The sequence below is a fragment of the Falco naumanni genome, chromosome 2 (assembly GCF_017639655.2).
Source record: "Falco naumanni isolate bFalNau1 chromosome 2, bFalNau1.pat, whole genome shotgun sequence".
NCBI classification, from domain to species: Eukaryota; Metazoa; Chordata; class Aves; order Falconiformes; family Falconidae; genus Falco; species Falco naumanni.
Genome location: NC_054055.1, coordinates 24,746,778 through 24,772,661, shown reverse-complemented (window position 1 = coordinate 24,772,661; position 25,884 = coordinate 24,746,778). Strand labels below are relative to the sequence as shown.

Here is a 25,884-nt window from a genome sequence, read left to right as displayed (position 1 = left end):
ACCATATGGTCATATACCAGGAACACAGCATTTAAAGAGGTAAGTCATGCTTCAATCTGTATACAACTTTCCTGTAAAGTCTGAGAGAATACAAATAGGAATGGTCAAGTTAGCACTGTGTACTTTCATTTCAAATAGCTCTTGAGAGGGTCACTCATCAAAAGCTGTCAAAGAAATTAAATCCTTAGAGGGGTTGCAGGACAGCTCTATTTTGAATTAGCAACAGATGAAAAAAATCCAACTGTTGTAGGAGTATCTGATCAGTATGGAGAACTGGGAGATTGTCGTGAAGCCACAGAATTAATATTCTGGGACTTCACCACTCAACACATAAATAATCTGGAAAGGAAATGAATACAGAAGTAGAAAGGTTTGTTGATAAGTTATTAAGGATAATTAAAATTAAAACTAACTGTGATGATCTGTGAAAGGATATCATGACAATAGAGTAGACAGGTGATATAAAATGTCACAAATTTATATGATAACTAAACCTAAAGATATAATATCTTGATTAGATATTAGCAGTAAAGAAATTAGGGTGCCATTGTGGATGAACATTGGCTCAAGTGCAAAAAAGGCAAATAGAACTGAATTGTGAGGAAAGCTATAAGGAAAGAACAAAATCAAATAAATACCCAAGCAAAAAAAAACCAAACACAAACCTGTGACAGGAAAGGTCTACAGCTTCATTATTGCTGTGCAGTTCTCGTCTTCCCATCTCAAAATGCTAGAATGGAATTTGAAACGGTGCAAGGTGGGCACAAGGAATGATTGCAAGTTTATAAAAGATTCAGTGTAAGGAAGGACTAATACTCTGAGATTTTTCAGTCTGTAAAAGACACAACTAAAAGGGGATGTGACAGATATAAAATCATGAACAGCTCAATGGAGATGAAGCAAACTGATATTCATAATCACACACAAAAGAAGCCAGAGAACAGTAAAAGTCACAAGGACTGTAATTAAATTATGGAATTTATTGATACAGTACAAGCCAGTGAGAATATATTTTTTATGACAGGCTAGACTACGAATTATTTCAGTTTAGTGTAGGGAAAATTTTAATTGAATACAATTTGCTTGATGCCTTGACTTTATTTTAATACCTTGGACAAAAAGGTTAATTTTCTTTTTTCCATAAAAAAAACCCCAACAACTAGCCAACAACCTTTTAAGCTTTAATGACAGAATTGGCTCAGAATTTGCCTTTTCATACAAGGGGAAGTATTTCTCCACCAGTTCATAAAGTGATGTCAAAACATTGATTTAGTCAAGTTTTTGAGGAAAATTGGCTTACTGTTTCTAATACATGAAATTCCTGCATAGAATCATAGAACCATAGAATCATTTAGGTTGGAAAAGACCTTTAAGATCATCAAGTCAAACTCTTATCCCAGCACTGCCAAGTCCATCACAAAACCATGTCCCTAAGCACCGCATTTACGTGTTTTTTAAACACTTCCAGGGATGGTGATTCCACCACCTCCCTGTGCAGCCTGTTCCAATGCTTGACCACCCTTTCGGTGAAGAACTTTTTCCTATTATCCAAACTAAACCTCCCCTGGTACAACTTGAGTCCACTTCTTCCCTTGTCACTTGTTATGTGGGAGAAGAGACCAGCCTCCTGCCTACAGCCTCCTTTCAGGTTGCTCTCAGGAGAGACCAAGAAGGTCCTCCCTGAGCCTTTGCATGACTGTGTTTTGTAAAAAGTACTCTGCTGCTCTTTATAAAGCCACATTATTTATGGAATTACACTGAATTAAAAGCATTCTATGTGTTCTACTTCTGTTATTTTATTCACATACCCAACACATTTAGATTTTCTTGCTAAACTTAAGCCCCCAAAGACATGTTTAAATGCATATATGTTTAGACTTCTTCCCAGATGCAAGCTGCAGGAACCTGTGAGACAACAGGATGAAGACAGCACAGCCCAGGTGGACATTCCTCAGTCACATAAAGAACATTTGAAGGGCTAGAACTATATGTTTTACCATTTCAGCCTTATATATTACTTTTGCTCTGATAGGCTGTGGGTTGTTTTTCTGCATGTCTATGCCAGCTGGTCTTCTCTCAGCTGCAAATCTCATATTCCCCTACTTCCATGTTCTTCCTTATGTTCCTTTATTTTTCTTGCATAAGATCTCTCTTCTCTCCTTTCTTTTCTTCTCTTGCTCCTATTTGCTTGCTTTAGAATACTTTGGAGACTCCTGACGGATTTTTATAGATTTAGACTAGACTAGTTTTACTGCTGCTGTGCCCACAAGTCAGACTTTATTCAGTTTTCCTTATCTAAAAATCTGAACAATTCTTATTCTTTTAAAATAGCTTTTAGTTCCTGAGTATTCCTTATCCCGGTAACCTACCTTCTGTCTGACAGAACACAGCTGTTAGTTGTATTCTTCTCCCGCCACGTTCATTATGACATTTCCTTCAACTCACATCAAATACAGACCTCTCACCTTGCCTTGTAAAACCTGTCTCACTTCCCTGCTTATTTCTTATTTCCTAAACTCTTGTGATTCTCCAAAGTGATTGGTCACTCCACAGCAAATTCCAGATAACTCTCTTGATTTCAATGTTTATATTTTTCACATTCCTGAATACTTTTCCAGTAGCATCTTACAGTGCTAAGCATGTTGTCCTGATAAAATTAATCGTGTCCCAAATTAAAAGGGTCACTGAAAATCCAATAACTGAACTGTGTATGAGTCTGCATATCTGTGTTTGTATATGCGTACACAAATGCTCTTACATCATTTGAGTTTTCCTTGCTGAGCTTAGAAGGTCTTCAGTCAAACACACCATGATATGTTGATTTAGTTGTTGTAATTGTCACTACACTGGTAAAAATTGCTTTGGTTTCTGAAAATCCCCACACTTATAAAATTGATTGCCTGTTTTAATCTTTCAAAATGTAAATATTAACCTATGTTTGAGACAATTAATCCTTTTTCTTAAGCTCACTGTTGAGCTGCTGGTAACCCTGAAGAGTGTTTTAGAACATATACTGGACCTGACAGAGCATGTCACATCAAACGAGGCTATCTCCATCAATTACTAGCTTTACTGCTGGGCAGGTTCAAAAAGCAAGCCATGGGGTTTTACTGTGCTAATCTCAACAAATGGAAAAATGATGTTCATTCATATTTTAAACATTCCTTTTTTTCCAGGTGTGATGGGGGAATATGAACCAAAAATTGAAGTTCATTTTCCTTACACAGTTACAGCTGCAAGGGGAACTACTGTTAAGATGGAGTGTTTCGCACTTGGCAAGTAAGTACAGATTCTTTCATAATTAGACATCATTGTTTATTAAGGTGTGACATGCCTAATTTGTGGCTTCATTATTTTGCTGGATTTCATTTTCACAGTCCTTAATGCACACTCAAAGTAACCAATTGACTAAGTAGCCAATTCTAAATTCCCTGCCCAGCCATTTCTGTGGACAGTAATTCATTCAATTAAAAGACTCTTTGTCAAAATGAAAAGTAACATTCTTGTAAACAACAAAAGGAAAGGATTATTGAAAATTTTACCACACTCACCCATTTATTCACTGAGATGCTATAAATAAGTAAATTAGAGTTTATTCTGCAAAAATATCGTAGTGAGAGACTAAATGAGTTTAGCAGTGTTTTTTTTTCTCCAAATGCATAGTTTATATGTGAAGCTAAGAGCACAATGTTTTAAACATGTCCTAACACACCCTGTGGCAGTGACAATTCTCTAGTTTCTAGCTGACCTAATAACACTACTAGAGAACAGGTGTTTAGTATTCATGTCAAGGGTTTTTTTATATGTTTATTGATAAATGAGTTTACAGAGAGAAGGTTTTAGAAACACTTCTCTGCTATTTCATACAGATTAAATAAGAAGTCAAATTACTTCTATACACTATTCCGATTATAGAATATAGGATGAAACTGAGAACATTTCAGTTTTGTTGTCACAGTTACTGTTATTAATGTTGCCAAGAATAAGGTGGCAAAGGTAGTATACAATCAGAACTAAGAAGCAATTCTAGTGATTCAATCAAATTATTTTTTCTTCTTTACATGTATGTAGGTAAAAACAGGTGTTCCATCAGTGGTGTTTTGCTAGAGGTGTATAAACAAATATAAAGGGTAGGGTTTCTTCCAAAATACCCCATCAGATTTGAGGGGTGGGGGTGGAATGTTGAAAGAAATCTCACTGTATTGAATTATTTTCAGTTCCTTCTTACAGTGTTCCTTTTGGAATCCACACCCCACACGCACCCCCAAAGTCATGCTGCTCAATATTGTATCTCCTGCTTGGGTTTCTGGTTCATAGCTTATCAAGGCACACCAGGTTTATTACAGCCTGGCTTTGATTAAGAAATAGTGGAAGGATTATCTTTGTAATTCCTGTGGAGAAACTTCACAAATCAATTAGTCTAAGGACTACTGTATCTTTCGTATCAATTCTTATTACTTACTTACCTAAGTAGGAACAAAACATGAAAGGAAAGCAGTTTTAAGACAATAGTCTGTTTTCCTGAAGATCACCACTTGCTTTCTTGGCAGCTCTGGTTTTCCAGAGCAACCTTTCAAAGTCTGTCTCTGCTACCTGAGAGGACTCTTTAAATGGTTTTATAGCAATTTTGGCCTTCATGTGTCACTGGTCACTGGATTTTTTTGTTCAGATTTTTCTCATAACAGTTCCTCTTTACTGAAGGGCTAAGATATGTCTTAAACTTATTTCCCTTCTTGCCTGCTTTCCCTGTTTGACCAACAGCCAGAATTTTTCAGTGAGCAGGTCAACAGAAAGTATTCATAAAAAAATAGAGATAAATTCTCACAAACTGTTTTAATTGTGTCTATTTAGGCCCAGTGAAGTGGAAGGAGAGACAGGACATAGACAAACCAGTCCAAACAAAAAATGGGAGACAACAGCCCACATACAGGGAGCCATTAGACAGTGACAGTGGCTTTTGCAAATTCATTCCCAACATAAATGTATGCAGTAGTTTAGAAAGCACACATGAGAGAACTTCTGTAGGGTAAAACACAAGTTTTATATTTTATACAGTATAAGTGAGGAAAGATGTACATGAGAAAAGACAGAAAAGCAATATATTGAGAGATTTCCTGAAATGCTGAAATATTTGAGGAAAAGGGCTGTTCTGTAGAGGTTGGTGGCTCTAGGCTTTTTCTGTCAGCGCAAATTTTCTGCCTGGTCAATAGTTGGCAATGAGGCCCTTTTTAGACTCTTGGCCATGGCTGAAGCAGCAACCAACATGTTAGTTCTTGTTTTCTTCATTTTGCTGCAATTGAATTGCAGTTTCTGACAGATTACAAGTCATCTGTCACTTTCCAGTCAAGGAGGGTGTGCCACAGACCTCCTTCACAACCATCACTGAAGGCAAGAAACACAGCTACTGGTATCTTCCATCATCAGCACCCTGAGATTTAGTAAACTCTGAAAAAAAGTCAGTCACTATTCAAACAGCCACATAAGGAAGATGAAGGTTGACAAGAAAGTGACAAGAAAGGCTTCAATTAGCTTATTTCCATGTTCATATTTGGTATTAATCTTTAATAAACAACAACAACAACAAAAACCCAACACCTTAATGATCAAGGAATTTAAGGTTATCTAATAAGCTGACCCCATTTGCTGCTACTGTGATGGGCAGCTATTTTTACCATGCACGTTCCTTATCTTCTTTTCACAGCCATTAATGCACAATCAAATCAGCTAAGTTGAAATTGTTTTCAACCCGGTATGGTAATAATCACATGAATGACATTTCAGGCCTCATTTGAAACATGGAGGCTGAGGTGGGAAGGAGAAATGCATTAGATTTCCTATTAATTTTCATAATTTTCATTTTTTGCTCCTACCTCTTATTCCCAATAGCTTGTAAGGATCTTTTCTTGGCACACTGCCATGGGTCTCCATTACCAAACTGAAACAGCAACTGATTTGTTCTTTCCTTATTTAGTATTTTCAGATTTAATGTTTTGAATTCTTATTGTAAATAACACAGAAGTTATTACAGTCTCAAAACCATTGTGCTGCTGCTTTTCTCATGTTTTAATTTAGCTGTCTGAAACACTGGCTCTTCTCTCTCCACAGTAATTGTGAGAATGACAGACGTTCCAGGGAGATTACCTGAAGCAGGCATTTGGCAAATATTCCAGAAAAAAAGCCTACTCTTTAGTTAGAGATTAATGATTTATTAATAGTGTTTATTTAGAACTGCCAGTCACTATGGCTGTAGGAATTAAATAAATTTGAGCTGCGCAGCTTTTGTCTCCAAACTAAAATCAAATGTCTTAATTGCTTGACAGATAAAAATTCTCTAGGAGACATTTTATTGTGACACAGGAAATATGTAGCTGGTCCAGTTACAAGTGAAAATATTATGTTATTGATGCTACTTAAAAATAGACTTTGTTGTTGCTAAAGAATTCAAAGTAATACAGGAGTGAAATACCTCAAAATTATGTTATTTGTATTAGACAATGTTGTTTATAGTCAGCATTAATCATTAGCTAAGAAATCACTGCATATATCTATGATTTACTGCTGAGGTATAACAGAACACGACAGACAGAGGAGTCAAATAAAATTTACTGTATTATGTATCAGAATGTGCATTTTGCAATTAATGATGTTTTGTGATCTGTTCTGGATATTTATGCTGGCCCACTTTCATTAAGAAGTTGATTTTATAGCCATATCCAGCCACATCCGCACAATAACTTGTGTTTCAATTACATCTATGTTTGATATATAGCTGTATATATAGCATACAGATGTGTTTTCTGACACCCATTTAATTATGTCATTTTCATTAGAAATATTTGAGGTTTTGTTTGTTTCCTAATGAGACAGAGGACCAAGAATAATTAAATAAACTACTGGCAATAACAAAGCATTAACATCTTCTATTTTTTTTAACTTTTCATAAGAACAGAACTATATCTTTTTATCTTAATATTGATAAATCCAGATTAAGATTTACATTAAGCATTGTTAATAAGGTAATAATTTAAAAAACAGAAAAAACTCCTTCAAAACTTACTGAATGGAAAAATTCAAAATGCCTATATAGACTATCTAACCAGCAGTATGTTAATATTTGCTTTTGAGTAACACAGTTTTCACTGCTTGTGTCTTCTGTTATTTAAAAAGACAAGCTTGTTTTTTGTTTTTGTTTTTTTGTTTTTTTTTTTTTTAATAATAAATGAGCTTATTGGTAATGAGGTGGTTGGTTGTAGTCCAGATAATCCTGGTTCTCTAACAAGTCCATCATTTCAGTGTCAGAACCTAAGTTTATTACATAAATCATGAAGACAGATCATGACCTTGTTGTTTGGGTAAGTTCTGGTGAAGAAGCCATCATTTTCTCAGCTGACACTCATGCACAGATTGCAGCATTCCTGGCTTTCCCTGCTCCAGAAATGCAAATTCTCGGGCACTGCCTTCTGTGACAGCAGGTTGCCATTTTCATTTTCTCTCAAATATTACTGACTTTGCTTCCAAGAATATCTGGAGCCAACTGGTTAATTCTTTAATTTCTTTTTTTCATGTACTTTTTTAGAAAGAAGAATTCTGATGTTTTCATTTAGCTCCACATTAAAATTATATGAAAGTAATAATGCTGATAGGTAAAAAGACTTTAAGTTCTTTCCCCACCACATGACATATTGATTAATGATGCACTTCTGGTGATGGCCATCCCAGCATTCTTTAGCACTTCCTAACTTTGGAGCATTGTTATTTCATAAGGGATTTTAATACTAGTATTTTACCATGGCACTTAAAAGCAGGCATAGATGGAAATATATGAGTTTTTCAAAAGCCTTAAAATGAACAGATTTTCATAGTTCAAACAATGATACAGAACTGGTTTGTCCAGCTTGAAATGCTCAAATTGCAACCCTCCTTACTGAGCACAGACCCTTGCTCTCAGAGGAAAGCAAGAACAAGGAAGTGTCATAAATTTAACACACTTTTTTCCTTTTCTTTTTCTCTGTTTTTTTGTTGGTGTTCCCCTCCCACCCACCGCCACCACCCCCACCCCCCCAGCATATAACTCTAGATTGACTTCTTGTTTCCCTTTCAAATAATTTTCCTACACCCAGTCTTTCACACAGACTTTTTAGTGTAAAAATTGTCTCTAAGGCACAGCCCCTACCTGACACTCACACTACAGCCTTGTTCTCACTGCATTTTTGGTTGTGTATCACACTATACAACAGCTTCTATTTTATTCTCCATATAAACCTTACTTCATTGGTCTTGTGGCTCCAGACAGGAGAGAAAAAAAGAAACAAAAACTGAAAGGTAAAGTTTATATTATGATAGTGCCAACAGCCAATTTCGAGTGAGTAATCATATTTTATTTCTCATTAGAACAAATAAGAGGATGTGGGCTATTGCTGTACTTGTAGGTTACCAAAGTTTTCAATCTTTGCTTTTAAAATAGGATCCCTGGGTCATGTAGACTGCCAAGAGGATTGTTTTGCTAAAAAATTAAATTTCATGCATCCTTTTTTTCACTATGGTTATTTTTTAACCTCATAGATCAACACATAGGGGTTTTAATCAAAAGAATCAATAGACAACAGTGCTGACAGACAATTTTTCTTACAACCTGCATGTGTGTTTTTCTGTATTGTTGAGAGGTGTTTTTATGTTTGTGCTATTTCTGTACGATAGTAACATCTACACGGTATATCAATATTCTTTCTAAATGCTAGCTTATTTCATTTTAGTAATGTCAAGATTGTGTTTTATTATGAAATATTCTTTGTTAAAGATAAGAGTACAATAGAGATATTGACTTCCTTTTATTACTGAATTATGATGAGGCTGTTATGACAGAAGCATTGTTCATGCTGTTATATTTAATGTTGCTTTAATAATTCTATTTTAAACTTTGTTTTGAAGAGATTTATAGCTCAGTCATAAACATTCATCCCATCTGTAGTATGGCTTGCAAGAACTCAGCTGATAGTCCATTTTTAAATCTTGCTTTCTAAATGAAATAAAATAAAAATAACATGAAGCTACAGATATATTTAAGTCACATACAATTGAATTAAATTTAGTGATTTGTAATCTAGGAAATGTTCTAAAATGAACATTTTGAAACAATGAACTCTAAATCAAATCTGATTAATAAATATCTTAAAGTTTTAAATCTCTGGAATATAGGATTTTATTTCTCCTTGACCTGATTTTCTTTTAACAGACTTTTCTAATTGTTCTTCAAGCTTTTATTTAAAATGTTATCATTTATGTTATGGCACTACCAATATTCTCATTGCAAACTATGTACATATAGAGAGAGCTTACTGAGGATTTTTAATTATGCAGAAATAAAAGCAAAAAGTGTTTGGGTAAGTGAATATAATATCTAAGCAAAGATCAGGGTGGCAATATAAAAAATCTTTATGATCCTGTGAAGGGCATTTGACTGTAACTGTGGAGAACTGCATAAGCTATCTGAAGAAGTTATTTTTGCTGATGTTACTCACTAAGACAATGACACAGGGTAATGGCTATAAAGAAGGCTTCTAGATATTGCAAATCTTTTTGCAGGTGTAAAAAGGTAGACTTTGCAAGTTCACATGTAAAAGGATGTTTCTGTGAGGTCTAATCAGTGTTTAGCAAGCAATGTTATGCAGGAGAGTAATTTCAGAAAAGATGGAAGGTTAAAAGTAGACAAGAATTGCATCTTTTGTCAAAGGTTTCTTTTCTTCCTCTGAATTTTAACTATATGTGATTTTTGCCAGGAACACAAAATTCAGAAACAATAATCCTATAATAAGTCACAGATCCAGGCTACACAGTTCTCTGAATAACACATGCAGTTACCTGTCTGGTTCCTCAATACAGGTGAACAGAAGTTTCGAGCCACATTGTTTCTTCACTGCAAAGGACAAAACTTAACTGTCTCTGCTCTTGGAATTTGTAAAATATGTTTTTTTCCAGTTAAAATTATGCCTGAGGTCTTCCATTTCTTTCTCCCTGACTTTTGTTCTTTTGTGGGCTGATCTTGGAAAATCAAATATTGCCTATTTTGTAGTGGTCCAGAATGTTTCAGAACTGGTATTTGTGTGCTGTAGACAGCAAGATTCTTCCTGGCTTCAGACCTGGCAGGAGGCATCTGCTGCTATAAACTGTCAAAAGAAGCAGACAAGACATTCTCATAATGTGACCCTTTCCCAATAATCCAATGTCAAAAAAAGGTCTTATGGGGGTTTCTATTTTGAGATCAAATTATTTTCTGACATAAATCTCCTTAATACAAATCCATGAATCTAACTCTCACTCCAGCCTTGGTATCATGCTAAAGAGTAGCAGACCTAATGTACTGATGACAAGTTTAAAACAAATTTAAAGTCGACCTCTATTAACTGCACTATGCTGCTTCCTGGGGGCACTGAGATGAGCGAGTGGTCAAGGTAGCAAGCAGCAGCTGAGCATTGTTGGTCATAAACGTGGGAATATAACATGAGTATAAAATGATACTAATAGCTGTGATATAAAACAGGCTTCACTGTTTTTAGGGCCAGGTATGACAGCTTTCTTGGCCATTTCCTTGGGATATGTCAGCAGTTCTTTACAGTGTGTTGGCAGTCAAGAGATAGACAGTCATAGCATATTTTATGAAAGGTTGGCATCCTGAATGCAATGCAGGATTTACAGAACAAAGAGAAAAGACTTTTCTTTTTTTTTTTTTAATTCACTCCATCTTAAGGCAACTATCTACCTGAAGTCATTTTCCCTCTATACGTGATGTACTGTGATTGACATGTGCTTGAATTTAATGACTGGAACAAGCATAGCTTTCTCCCTGAGTATAAGCTGTCTTTTTCTTGGGCAACTGTATGAAAGTCCTTGGGGAGTAAGTGTCTCTTTGCTAAGGTTACACATGGCTCATGGGCCATTCAGCCCCAGCAGCTGCTCCTTTCTAGGTAGTCTTTTGAAAATGATCAAGCCTCCTTGTACTTTTCCGTGAACACAGAACAGTTCTTGCCTCTTCCCACAATAACAGTGACACACAGAAACACCTTTGATATTACAGATAACCTGATTCTATACTAAGGACATTTAGAGCACATTAATATTTCACAGTATTAATATTTGACAGTAGCACGTACAATTTTATCCCCTACATGGGAACTTCTGGTCAAAACAAAATAAGAAAGAACATGATGAATCACTGCATTGATAAGTGAAGGCTGAGGTTTGAGGAATTCTAACCAATTTTAATATACAATTTGCAGGCAAAGAGGAAGCTAATTTTGACTTGCCTATTAAATGTTATCATGGTAGTCACAATTTAATGGCACACCAAGATCCCAGGCTTGCAATAAATATAGCAAATAATTCTAGATGCAATACATCCACTTCCTCATTGGAACTAGGGATTCGAATATTCAGTGTTTTTCCTACATATAGAAGAATTTCTATGAGAACAAGGAGTGTTAGCGTCTTAACATCGAGTATTAAGCAAATTCACAGTGTAGAAGTCCACAGATAGTAATTTGCCTTCACCACCAAATACAGTTCTTGCCACGATGTTCTATTTTTGATCTACAGGTCACAGAGGCATAAAATGGCTGTTTTCTCTTTTTAAAACAGAGAACGATGGCATAGGGTATTAAAATAGAATGATTTGCCCAAAATCAAACTGCAGGATAGAGACAAAAACTGGTATAGTAATATAGGTTTCTAAGTCCCACAGGACAAAAAATCATGTTCCTCCATGCCCCTTTGCACTGCTCCTCACTTCAGGAGAAAGATGCCAAACCTAGAAGCTGTGGAAGTTACTCTTAAATTTTATTGATAACAAAACAATCCCAAGAGGGAAATGAACACTCTCAGTAGAATGGCATTTGTCTGTGTTATAAGTAGGGATTTCCTTACCCCTGGAGATAAAATTGTGATGAGAGGAAGGAACCTTTTTAAACCTGATCTTGGCATCTTCAGGCCAGAGTTTGCTTAACACAGGAATAGATCTAGGATTTTTGTTTTCCTTTGATAGCACATACTGTTTATGTCAAATAAATCTTTCTAAGACTTTCATCAATCTAAAGTTCATTTTTAGCTCATACCGAATAAGAATTTATGTTATAATGTGCTGGACCAGGATTGGATTTTATTCCTATTTTTCAGTTTGGATTGATTTCTGCCTTCCTTTAAGTGGACATGTTCTTGCATAGACTTTATAATGCTGTTACAAATACCGCGATCATTCATAGTAATGTAAAAAAATAAAGATTCTTTGGTAAATCTCAGGCAGCACTCCCAGGCCTCATGCTGCCTCACTCTCACTAAATGCTTCATACTTACATACAAAAATTTAGAGTTAATTGCTTTTACCATATGACAGAGAAAGTGGGGAAAAAACCCACCCTTATCAGCAGAACATCATTCTTAATGAAACAGTGTTACCAATCCCTTCCCTTTCCCTCTCACAACCATCAAAGAAAACTTGAAAATGCTACTGAAAACTTTGTTCAGTAACTTACACAGCTTTGCTCTAGGTTTAAAGGTGGAGGAGAACTATTTTGCATTCGAAACTTACTTTCCAGAAGCACATATGTATGCTTTCTGTCTGTATCAGAGCTTGAGAGGATCAGAAGGAAACAAATTCTGGCAATGATCAATAATAGGTCTGCAGAGTTATCAGTGTTGTATTTCCTTTCAGGATTTCACACAAATAAATGAATGCAATATAATACTGTGTGGTACAAGAGGCTTAAATCCAGCACTTCTGGAAATCATCACACTCATTGTCTTAAAACCTTATAGCTGATCAGAAGATTCAAAGCCATCTTTCACATCCTAGACACACTGGATTTACATTTACGTTTACCTTTACATTTACATGATGATTAATGGTAGACCTGTTGTTTCTGGAAGTCCTGGACTCACTGCAACTAGTCCTCTGGAATTGATCAGTTCACAGATGTTTGCGGTACCTGTACAGCAGAGTTCCAAAATCCCAGATAAATGTACCAGCTACATAAATCCTGCCTGGACAAAGTCTGAAACAGCAAAATTACATGTAAGAAAGTCCAGTTATAAAACAGCTTCACACACAGGGCAAGTGCACACAGTATACTCTAGCAGTGTGGCCCTGACAGTCTGTATGAACCCCAGCCAAAAACACGTCACCTTTTCAGGCAAATTTTCTCCTTCAAATCATTTGTCTCCTCTAACTTAAATTTGTGGATTCTTCATGTATTATCCCACACACTAGCACAGAAGATGTGTTTTGCTTTTCAAGTTGCTTCATAGCCTCTTCTCAACAGCCTTGATCAAGTCACAAGCTGGTGGCAATTTACCTGTTATATCTTTAATACTTTTTAGAAGAATGTCTACTTATTTCAGAGTTCCCCCAGCCAGCAAGTTTAGGTAGGGTGTGATACAGAGACTAAAAAAAATGGGTCACTGGATGGCTGAGGAAAAAACAGAGTTTACTCCTGTCCTTATTTAACAGTTGTAGTAGCTCAACTTCTCCTCCATCCCACAATATAGCATCTGCTATACTATGATGACAAAAAAATATGGAATTTTGCAATGTGGCCAACCCTGAATCCACAGGAGAAAATGTTCAGCTTTTTTCTAGTAAATTTTTCATTTTCTAGCTGCACTGTTGTGATTTCATTAAGAGTAAGTACCATTATCTAACATTTAAATGGAGAAACAAAAGGTTGTAGAACAGTTTTTCCCCTTTACTCACTAAATGTGAAACCAATGTCTTGCTTATTGTGCATCTTCTGTTCTCTTGTTCGATTACACTTTAATCAGATGAGTCATGTGTTCATGATTAACTTGAATTTAACAATTTGGAAAAATCTTTGAAATCACCAGAAGTGTCAGTTATGTACCTAACTTTAGCTGTCGAACAGTTAAGGAAACAAGCTTGAGCTAACACTTTAGGCACTGATCAATCAGGACAGAAAAGCCTCTGGGTATAATTCACTACACATAATGAATCTTTATAGATCATTATGCATAGCGCTATTTTAGATGTTACAGAAGCTCTAACACATTAGGACTTAAATGTGAAGAAAATGACATGGAGCTGGACATGCAGTCAAGCAGGCATGCTGTCCTTGCTCTGTTCCATAAAGAACAAGCCAGCAGCGGTGGGATAGCACATCCACATTAGTATACAACACTGATACATGCATCAGACCTTTTTAGTGCAATCAGGTATGTGTGTTGGTGTGACTTGCAGACCTGGACTTGTTCTTGCATGCAAGTTTCAGACTCATTACCGTTTCCTTCTATTCTATTTCTATTCTTAAATCACCACTACTCACGGTTGCTATATTTCATGAGTACTATCTTTTAATAACCAAATGATAGGAAAAGTTATTATCTTGTCTCCTAAATCTCTGCATCTAATCGGAACAGATTTATATGGGATGTTCTAAAGGTAGAATTGTGTGAATGGTTGATAGGCACTTCTGGAAAGTATCTGATAGAGAAAATTTCATGATAACTCTCAACATTTTAATCCTATATAATTATCCTGAAATAATTAGAAGATATTCAACACAGTTACAAGACTGGAGGGCATAAGGAGAAAGGGGTTTTTCTAGTCTCAAATGCACAGGCATGAGAAGTTTTCAAGATGCATTATGATGTGAACCTGTGGGTTTGAAAGCACAGTTCAGAACAGTGATGTACGGTAAAGAGAAATAGTGTGGAGAGGAATTGAAATTATAGTAGAAGGTAAAATATTTCAGAAATAAATCAATTTGTACCAAGCAAATACAGAAAAAGTAACCTGTGCATTGTTATCTAAGATACTGCTGAAAACCTAGGAGCTCAGATCCGTGGAAAAGGTATTTTAAAATTCAGACATTAGTCTTATTTCCACCTCACCTATTTCCTGAAATAAACATATGCTTTATAGTTCTAATTAAATTCTTTTTCAGATTAAATTGGAAAAAAGTATAAAATTGCTTTCAATAGCTTTTTCAAAACATTTTTATTGCCACTTAAACTTATGAAGAATTCCCAACAAATTCAATAGAGCTTGTCCCAAATAATATACTACTGAAAACTGATTTACAACCTCTTCTAGATGTAATCTATGAGTAAACTCATATTTTCTTCAAAGTGAACAAACCCACAGTAATATCTATCACAGTCACCAATGACCTCTTAGAACATCTACTTGAACTCAGATGAATGAGAAGTTTAATGATGGTATTTCTGAATTCAGTTAGGACTTTTTTCTTGGTGGTGCTAAGATTTACCAGTAGTATTCAACAAATTGTTTCCAAAAGTGAGGAGAAATCTTAGCTTTGAACTCAGTTGAAATGTGAATCAAGTTACTTATAGAAGCTGAATGTGAACAAGGTTGTAATAAACAACAAAACTATATTCCAACAGATGTCTGCTGAGACCAAAATAAAAATGGATTATGTTGATTATAAGATTTAACAATTATGCATATTACATTAAATTCATATTAATGTTAGAGATACTTCTGCTGTTGCTCTATTTTTCAAAAAGCTCTGAATCATTTGAAAAGATGAAAATACATGCATATGTTAGTTTTTATGGTGGGTTTTATGAGTTTTCTAGAACAGTCACACAATTTTATTCTTTCACATCCTCAGTAAGATATATTTCATTTCATTCTCAGACAACTCACAGAGGAGAAATAGATATAGATATATATTTATTTCAGATGTAAAACTCATACCTCACTTGTAAGTTATGCAAGGAAAATAAGCTTCATTAAACAGAACTACAAGTTTTCTGCGAAGAGTGAATTGCAGTTTGGGAGTACTTTCCCTTGAAATCATTAAACCTACACAGATAAAGTAACTTTATCTCCTTGAAAAACTCCACTTATTACCCTATACTGATGAAGAAAAAAGTGTGTTTTTTTTTAAAAAAATGTTTCCTAATGACCCAGAGAACAGTGCATTTCCTCTGTATTTGCTGTGTTGTAGGCATCTATTTTCTGTAGCAGACACAAAAGCAAATTTTTTAAAAAAATTAGTTAAATGTAATTTTAAGGAAATTTCCTATATACATGACTTTTAGAAGTCTTGTAGCAGCTAAATGAGACAACTTTCATTGTTTTTAATGTCTTCTTTGTTCCTCAGAAATATTCACTATGAAAAATATTCCACTTATCAGTTCTATTCAGCAGAACTAGTTTTCTTCCATGACAATAGAGAAAAAAGTATTCTTGTTACTGATTTTACTGGAAGAAGGGCTGAAGGGCAAGTCAGTGATAATGGGCAACAATCATGGCACCCATATGGTGCCAAATAATGTGTACCTGCACATCTATCTATCATTCATAAAACAGCAATTGATGAGTAGTATGGCACTGTACCAGAATGAAGTACTCCTACTGTGGACCTGTGTTGTGATTAATAATGATTAATTAAACACTTGCCTGGCCATGGTGTCTGTTTTGCAGCCAGCAATCATGATGTAATTATATTCCATATAGAAAGAGGACAAGCATATAAGGAGTTTGCACTTAAAGCTGACTGCAAAACAAGAGACCTCCAAAATTTCCAGAAAGTTGCTCAAGCAAGAGTATAAATTTTGTTATCAAAGTGTGCAATTAGAAATAAGATATAAGAGCTAATAAATGGGGTAAACCCCCATAATATTTTTATTTTTACTACTTCCAATACATGGAAATAGCTATCAAAGTGCAGTAAATCAAAATATGTAGCTAAAGATGAGAAAGGAATATCATAAGTATTAGAGCTAAACCCAGTAAGTTTTATTAGTGCATCAGAGACAGAAATGTCCTATTTAGTCTTTGTGTGGAGAATTGGTCGGGTTGAAGTACCTGTGTCAGGTAAGCATGTGAAGTGCTTTTAATCTTCCGGTGGAAATGTATGTAAAGTAACTTCTCATAGGAAGCAAACTTTATAAATTAGACTCATACAAGACATGTCCTCAAACCAAACCTACAGGACACCAAAACCGGAAATCAGTCATCAAGAAAGACAAAGACGTACATAACTGGAGTGCTGAAGAAAAAGCAATCAGTCTGTTTTGTTTTCTAAGGAAAAAAAAAAAAAGTTACTTGATTTCTATACCTGTATTTCTTCCATGGGAGACAGTGATAAAGGACCACTTTGCAAGAATAGAGAGGTATTGTAGGGACTGTGCCTCAGAGATGAATCCACACACACTCCAAATAAAGTACCTTTAGGTTAAGAACTTAGTGCAGCAAACTGACACAAGAAACAATGATTTTCTCTTTCCAATATATTCAAATAAATAGAGGATACCATTCCATACGGGACTATATATTGACTTTGTGAAGGTAATTCTGTTAATAGGCTCAATGAAATTCAGTGATTTGTGACATAAGATTAGAGAAAACTTCTAAGTTCCAACTACAAGTCTGGAAATTTTCTGAGCCTCTATGAAGTACTGGAATTTGGAGTATCTTGTCTGCAAGTTTGGGTGCACATGCAGTAACTCACAGCCTGATTTTAGCTGGCTGAAGAATAGCTAGAGTTTTACCCATGGTTCTTTTGCTGTGTTTGCATTTGTTCTGTCTCAAATTGGACACCCTGAGATACTAAGGGAAACGTGATTTTTTAGTGTAACTTCATATAGTTACAATAAGTGGAAGTTAGTAAATGATGGCAGAAATTAGTAGAAGCTTTGAATTTGCACCTATGTTATGAAGTACTTTTCCCCATCTAAACTGCCACAAGATCTAACTGTTTTTGTCTAAGCTTAGACTTGAAAGAAATTCAAATAAATACAAAATATTTCTTAAAAAATATTAGCTTGTAACAGTTACATTTTGTGTTATGATGTCCTCCAAGCTTCTTTTGGAATACCTGAAGCAGTCTAGTTTTCAGTTCACAATCAAATATTTTGTAACTACAGGGTTGTTTGGGTTTTTGGTTGTTTTTTTTTTCTTTTCTTCCTTCTTAAGTGCCTGCCATATTTAAACAAATGTATGTCTGTACCAAAAAGCCCAATGGGTGCACAACAATTGATGGGTGTTTGGGCTAAAAAGAAAATTAAATGAACGCAAATGCTATCTAATCCATCTCTTGCCTCAGCGTGAATGTAAATGACAGTTTCCACATAGAACTGTGTGGAACAGCAAGCCACAGTGAAAAGCCCTTCAACTCCCGTGAGCAGGCATGTAATGCTGTGAGTCAGAAGCAGCAGTGCCATTAATATATACTTCTTACACAAGCAGTTTTTTAACTTAAAGAATATTGCAACAGAAAAGGTAACCAAAGCTTTGGTCACCTTAATATATCCAAGATAGAATGATACTGAAATCCCCCATCTAGACATACGTTATCACTTACTGATCTCCTGAACTGTGGTGTCATTGCAGGAAAATCAGGTTGTGTTGGAATTTGCTAAATCCATCCAGGTTTTGAAGTTGTTGTTCTATTTTGCCCATAAAGTGGAAGTGTTCAGGAGTAAAGCACAGAGTGCTAAAGAAGCTCTACAGAGAGTATTTCAAGTGATTTACTTGATCTCAATAAAATCTTGGCCTCCCTTGTGGATGAAAAAGACAAATTCCATGTAGCAAACCATTTATTAGGGATTCCCTACAGAAAGTGAAGTATATCAAGCATTGTATGAACCTTAATTGTCGTTATATTTTATTGCTACTTAGATTATTAAGTGTTTAAACTACCAGATAACAGAATCTATATTCTTGATAGTGGAAAAGTGCTAACAGTAATTTCACTAAATATTTCAGCCCTGTTCCAACAATCTCTTGGAGGAAAGTTAATGGTCATAATCCAAGTAAAGCCCGCCTGAGAAAATCCCAAGCTGTTCTTGAAATACCTAATGTGCAGCTAGAGGATGCGGGAATGTATGAATGTAAGGCTGAAAACTCTCGTGGAAGAAACGTCTTCAGAGGACAACTACAAGTGTACAGTAAGTGTAACTGCACACAGTATTATCCAGCAATGATTTGTGCACTCTTAAAGCTTTAAACTACATATGAAGGATGCTAAGGTCCCTTAGAAACAAAAAATCTTTCTTCTGAAATAAAATCAGTATTAAATTATGTATTTTTATTTATTAGTAATGCATTAAAGTCTGAAATATAAAGTTGATTCCCTCAAAGAACTGGCTTAACTACAATTTTAAGTTTGCTGTTTATGGGATTTTGGCTTTCTTTTCGAAGACTATCACTATAATTTTTAGTCTATTTTTTTCATGCTGATATAATATATAACAATGACATGCAACCTAAACATGATATATCTGTCAGAAAACTATACTAGAGATATCTTTGGGTTTTTTATCACAGTTTTAATAATGTTTCACCCTTGCCACACCTGTGTGCTGAGTTTTGTCAAATTTATTGTACAGGAATCAAAAATGGAGAAATGTTTCAGTTTTGGTAGAAAATTTTCAATCTAGGCATGCACAATTTCTGAAGGTTCTGTTTTTCAGAAAGTGCTGAACATTTTCTAAGACTGGTCTTTCTGCAAGTTTTCTGAGTGAGCACACAAAAAATATTGACTCATGCATCACATTGAAAAGAAAAAACACAACCTGAAATCAAAAATATTTAGTAAAAGTCATGACTTTTATATATTATTACTGCATCCTAAAGGATAGAAACAAAAGCCTATAGGACATTCCCTGAATACTGAGAAGTCAAAGTTTTCTTTATACTGAATATATGATTGAGCCCCACCTACTTCTTACCAATTAAAGCTACATCACTTGCTATCATTCCATGAAGCCTACAACCTTAAATACTTAGCAGGAGAGGTCTACTGCCAGAGGTCATGTGATGAATCTCAGACTGAATTGTTTTCTGTCTTCAAATTTCACAGTCAGTGGAATTCCAACTGCTGCAGTTTAGACAGGTCCTCAGGCTAATAGATACCTTTAAGAAGGAGTTTCTCCTGTTAATCAATTTTATTTTTCTTTTGATTTCAGCCCATGGCTCCTAGTGCTTTTTCTCCATTACTAACTATGCACAGTTCTCTGTCTTTGTTACCACTTTCATCAAATAACCATAGACTGGCATCATATATTTAGTTTATTTTCCACATATGTCAACATTTCCAGGTCCATAATCAATTTTCCTGTCTCCTCCAGCTTTCCAATGTCTTTATCTTAGCTCCCTTGTTTTTAGTGAGTATCCGTATATCTCTGGATGATGCTTGTCTCCTTGCTTTTCATTCACATCCATTTAGAGCGAAGGGCAGGTTTTGGTCTTCAATTTTTTATTTTATATTTTTGTATATGCTGAAAAAATATTTGATGGCAAAGATGGTGGCTTGCACCTTTTTTTTTGTACATGCCATCCATACTGCCCTTGAAGCAAATGTTTTATAAGGCTTTTACTGAAAAACAGCAATCAAAGCCCAGGAACTACTTGATGTCTCCTATTGTGCCAATAGCCCAGCGATATTTCTCTGGTATTACAAATTCTTACTGTCAATTACTTCCATGGAAGTATAGCAGCTCATGGTAGGGACCTGGGGGCCAGGGGCATTTAGCAGCATGCTGGTCTTTTTCAACAACATTTCTTAAACTGTCTGAAATTAAACAGATTTAAAAAAAAAATTATTGAAGCAGACCACAAAAAAAGAAATTATTTGAGTTATAAGGTGTATCACAGCACATGCACTTACGAGCTGTTTTCTAGAACTGTGAAACTACTAGATGCCAATGCAAAGGTGTTACAATTCTCTATGGTGTTACAATTCTCTATGCCTTCCTTTTTCACAGTTAAAGGAATATTAAAGTTGCTCTTCAAGAGGGAAACTAAGCTGTTGGAGAAGGAAATTATTTTCTCAAGGGCACCCTGCAGACCTGTGGCAGAAAATCACAGCAAACATGATGCAGTGTTCTACATGACACTACTTCTCCATTAGCCTGTATACATTTTAGTTTTGAGCAGAAATAAAGATGGTACTCAAATCTAGGAATCCATAGAAAATATTTTCTACATCAATTTTATTCTACTTTTTCCCAATTGAAATATGAATTTTTAGTCCTCCACCATTGTCAAAATTATATTTTTTACAGTTATTGCCTTTATGGATACTGCACAATTTGTACTAATTCGCATGTTTTGCAATAATATTAGAAAAACATCTTTAATACTATAGAAAGGGAGTCCACTTCAGATTATCTCATTTCTCTGATATGCATTATTATACTTTAATTCTACTATTAGTATACTTTAGGCTATCTTACAGGTAGTCCAAACCATATCTCAGTCAGTTTCACCTACCTGCATTAGTGGGGAGCAAGGTCAGAGAACATAACAGAGGGCTTTTGGATGGAGAAGACTGGCAGCAATCTCCAGTACAGCACACCAAGAAACACAGTTACCAGCTCCCTGAGAGTACCTTTTCTTGGCCTTGAGATTAAGTACTCCCCAGTGAGCCTCTGCCAGCCTTTAGTGCTCCTGAAGACAGCATTAGTGTCTCACTGGCCTACAAACCTGGACAAAACTTTCCAGGAGCGTAAGAAGGTTTGGGTCAGAAGGTTTTTAGCAGCACAAAGTTTAGCGAAATGTAACTTTTCAAAATTCTCAGCTTCCTTTGCTGACAGCGGATGTGGCAAAATTCGGGGGCATTACTTGAAACAGCATTTGCTGCTGTACCTCTTACTCATAACAACAGTCAACATGAATTATTTACCTTTAAACTCATTGTCTTTTCACTGACATCTTGTTCCTCCAGGAGGCAACGATTATTTTGGCTCACAAATTCAGATGTAGGCCATCATTTGTTACCAGGGGCTTCTTGTAAAATTTCAAAGCAGGCTGTAGGACCAGCTGTGTCATACTGCAGTCTCACATTTTGCATGTCTCTGTGGGAACTCGCTGTCTGTCTGTTTGAATCTTCTTCATTTTGACAGTTGCATCTGATCTGGGTCACCACAGAGTATTTTGGAGAAAGCCCAGGACACCCAGCCTGCCTGTCTGGTCACATTTAATTCCATCCTAGTGATTTTTCATTTCTTACCTGATGCTGCAATCCAGACATACCATGACTGACTGATGCAGCTGACACTTCGGATGTTGTTCAGAAAGTGGTATTTTGGATGCTGACAATTTTAGATTGTTGTAGTCTCAGCACTTAGTGGAAATTCAGCTGTGGAACTGACAAAAGCATTAAAACCACAGTTTTGATAATGTAAGACATCCTCATATGCACTGCAACCTATTTTAAAAGGTGTGATTTTTCCCACAAGTGATCTGTTTATTCGGTAAATTTCCATGAAATTTTATTCAAGCTCAAGTTGATTAATAGAAGAGACTACAAAATCTAAAATTTGGGTAGACAAATTGGCCATTAACCTTTTGTATTTACAATTCCTTCACAAACCCTGGCTAGCAGCATTTTCCCAATGGTAAATACTGGTTTGTGCAATTCCTGCTCTTCTCTCACTCTAAAAAACTTTTTGGGTTTTCTTCTGCACTACCTACTTACTACTTACTAGTACAAGTTCAGCAGACGGTGGTGGTATGAAGCAGACCACAAAAACACAGTTTTGGTCATTTTTCTTTTGGCTGGATCAGTTGCCTGATCCTCCTGACAAAGCCCCATGAGCAGCACTGCTGCCACAGCAGGAGGGGATGTTTGCCTTAACACCAGAGTGGAACAAGCAGCTGAGGATGGGAATATTCTGTAATGCAATGTAATGGACCATCCTGATTTTAAAAACAGTTTTCATCGCTTCCTTATAAAAACAGTATGGAAGAACACCCACTACTGCCACTACAGGTTAGCTGCATGCAGTAAAACTGGGTAGAGAGGAACAGATTTTTGTGGTCAGAATTGAACCTTCAATTTAAATTTGCTATCTTATCTTTCTCACAGTGATAGCTATCAATTCTTCTCCTACTATATACTTCCCAATTATCCTTGTGTCCAGAAATTTTTTTTTTTTTTTTCACCAAAACTCTATACTGATTCCCATTTTAGGACACCATCTGAAGTCACTTGTCTATGCAAAATTTTGTTCTTAATGTTCTCAGTCAAAAAGTTTCTTTATTATTTGAGAAAGCAGGCTGCTTTCTGCATCAGAATTTTGCACAGAGGATATAAAAACTGGCCTGTAAGCTTGCAGATTTATTGCCAATTTGTGTTTGTAAAACATTTTGACATCCTTGAATAAACAGGTGCAGAAATGCAGCATAAAATAAATCAGGGATTGGATGGTGATTTTAAAATCTCGGCAGTGTTGTATAAAGCTATAGCACAATATCCATAAAGACTACTGAATAATAAAACACATCCTTCTATTCTTACATTCACCCCAAACCTCTTCACTGAACAGATAAAAACCAGACAAACTCCCATTTTCCCCCAAGATGAATGATGCATTTCTAAAAAGAAAAATGAACCTATTACTTTTGAAATCTGTTCAAATGCCTCTCACAATTTATAGCTTCTAATTAAAACTAAGCGCAGCTATGGAATGAAGTTTTCTTTGCCTGTATGTATAACAGGATGATGTTAACATTTTTGTTTAAAAAAAAAAAAGACTATATTGAATCAGAGGTTGTACACCCAGTTAAATATTTCACTTTTTAAATTATTGACAGAATTTAAGAACAAGTGTTATGGCATTATGGAGAGTGACCCTTGCTAAGGGAACTCTCTGTGCCAAAGTAAGGAGTGCATAGAGAGGAAAGGAAGCTAAAAAGTGATCAAAGTATTTCTCTCAATCATGCCTTTAGCGATTTTCCTGCTACATCTACCTACTACTTTGCTACCTTGTTCCCAAAGGAGTGGTATTCTAATTGCCTTCACTGGCGGCAAGTTCAACAGCTTGAAAATTATGAATCCAAAGGTCATTTAGACTATGAGGAAAAAATGTAGGGTAGAAACACCCCAACTAGTGAAAAAAAAAAGTTGTTAATACCAAATGATTGGGGTTACAGAGGAAAACCTGTGCCATGATTGTGCTGCCAACACAGTGCACAAACAACAACAACAACAACAACAACCCACAGTCACAAAGGGTAGGGAACAGCAGTTTTGTACTGAGGAGAACAGCTCTGCAGCCATGCTTGGGGAGACGGTTTTATTTCACTGTATTTATTTCACCTGTAAACAGGTGCACACTCTAATGCTGAATGCTCTGGTTCATGATGAGATCAATTTCAACACAGAAAAATGAAACTAGATGTGCTTTGGGTCATATAGTAGATTTTTCAGAAAAGCAGATAAAAAAGAATGAAACATAAACTGGGACAGTTTAGAGCCTCTCTGCATGATTTTATAGCACCGCTGGCTAACTTTTATGAATTTTTAGGTACACATTTAACTGTCCTATCTTCCAAAATCATGTTAGCATACTCACTTTCAAAGAAACATTTCTTCTCAGCATGCTTTCTTCGTGCATATTGAAACACTCAAAAAGAAAAGAACAGCATCAACTATACAATGAAATCAAACAATATTTTTAGGACAATTAGCAGACAAGTGAGCAGGGACTCCTGCAAACTGCTTCTGAGGAGTTCATGGGACCCTTTGATATAACTTAAGAATCAAGTGATTCAGTGCAGCGGAGCGTACATGGAGATGTCAGTCATCGCCTCGACAGCAATAAGAAGAATAAGGGAGCAGATGGGTTTGATCTTGGGTTTGCGAGTGAGGTTGGGTCAATCTTATTTCTGTTTTCCTTTACTAAAAGGGAAATTAGTGATTCTTTTTCTGATATGTTTCCAGCTGCTGAGAACTGTCTGGTCAGGAACTCTAAAGCAGACTATTCTCTGCTTAGGAACGGTAGACACCTCATTCACTTTTTTTATCATCCATGCATGAGATGTAAGGTAGAAGCTGTTAGTCACCTGTCATGCCTTTTCATATCTTCTTACATCTTTGATTGGTGACCTGTCAAACACCAGCTAGATTCAGAGATTTATTTTTAAGCTAATTTCCGCATGTTTAAGTACACTATCAATTATCTGATGTTTGAAGCAGAGACTTTGTTGTGACAGATCTGGACTTCTATTCATACCAAGCAGAAGAATTGGACTGTCCTTTAGCAATGAAAGACTTTTAGCTACTTATTCTCTACTATTTGAAAAAAACCTCACAAAAATTTTTAATATCATTAAGTTAATTAATTTCATCTACTATTCTCTTTCCTACACAAATTGATATGGTTATGGTATGAAAACCCAGAAGCTGGCTTTTAAGCATACACTTTTATTTCTGCATATGAATGCTCAGTTCCTCACTGAGTCATGCAAAGTTTTCCAAATTGTAAGATCTATATACAGCTATCTGATAGAGTGCTGCATTAAAGATCTGCTTCTCTGGAAAAAAAAAAAAAATCCTTGCTTTTTAACAGATTATTACATGAAACTTAGATTTTAATGATAACATATACACCTAACAACAAAATTTTAACAAAAATGTGTGCAAATACCTTACAAAATGTCCAGTCATTCATAGTTGAATAGATCATGATTCCTTAGCAAACTGAGAAAACAACATGAAACAGAGTCTATAATGATTGACCTCTTTACCAAAAATTAAATAGCTTAGGTCTTAAGAAGTTACTAAATATTCTGTTGTGACTACCAAGCAAATGTTCTTAAGTACAGTAGTAAAACATGCATTAATATATAGTACTGTAATTGAGTCCATTGGACTTTATTAAATCAGGCAGATTTCTATTCCTGTTCATGATACTATTCACTGCCTGGTGTCATTACAGCATTTCCTTTAAAGTTATGGAGTTTCGTTAATTTTATTAATTTCTCTTTTGGTTTTGATTGGTTTAAAATGTGTTTCTGAAAGTAAGCTAAGCTTTGTAAAGGTCATAATTTAAGCTCTGTAATTGATTACATCTTTGCATATCAGCTAGAGACTTACCAGTTTATATGCTTTGTATATAGCTTTT

General features: G+C 35.5%; 1 protein-coding gene across 5 annotated transcripts in view; it reads left to right on the top strand.

Annotated features, from left to right (window-relative positions):
• The window catches only part of CNTN5 (contactin 5), a 674,696-nt gene that overhangs the window by 511,715 nt on the left and 137,097 nt on the right, over positions 1-25,884 (top strand). For all 5 annotated transcript variants that reach the window (XM_040584292.1, XM_040584291.1, XM_040584293.1 and 2 more), the window contains 2 exons: positions 3,177-3,279; positions 18,740-18,921. In XM_040584292.1, coding sequence (XP_040440226.1) covers positions 3,177-3,279; positions 18,740-18,921 — 285 coding nt within the window. The remainder of the gene's footprint in view (positions 1-3,176; positions 3,280-18,739; positions 18,922-25,884) is intronic.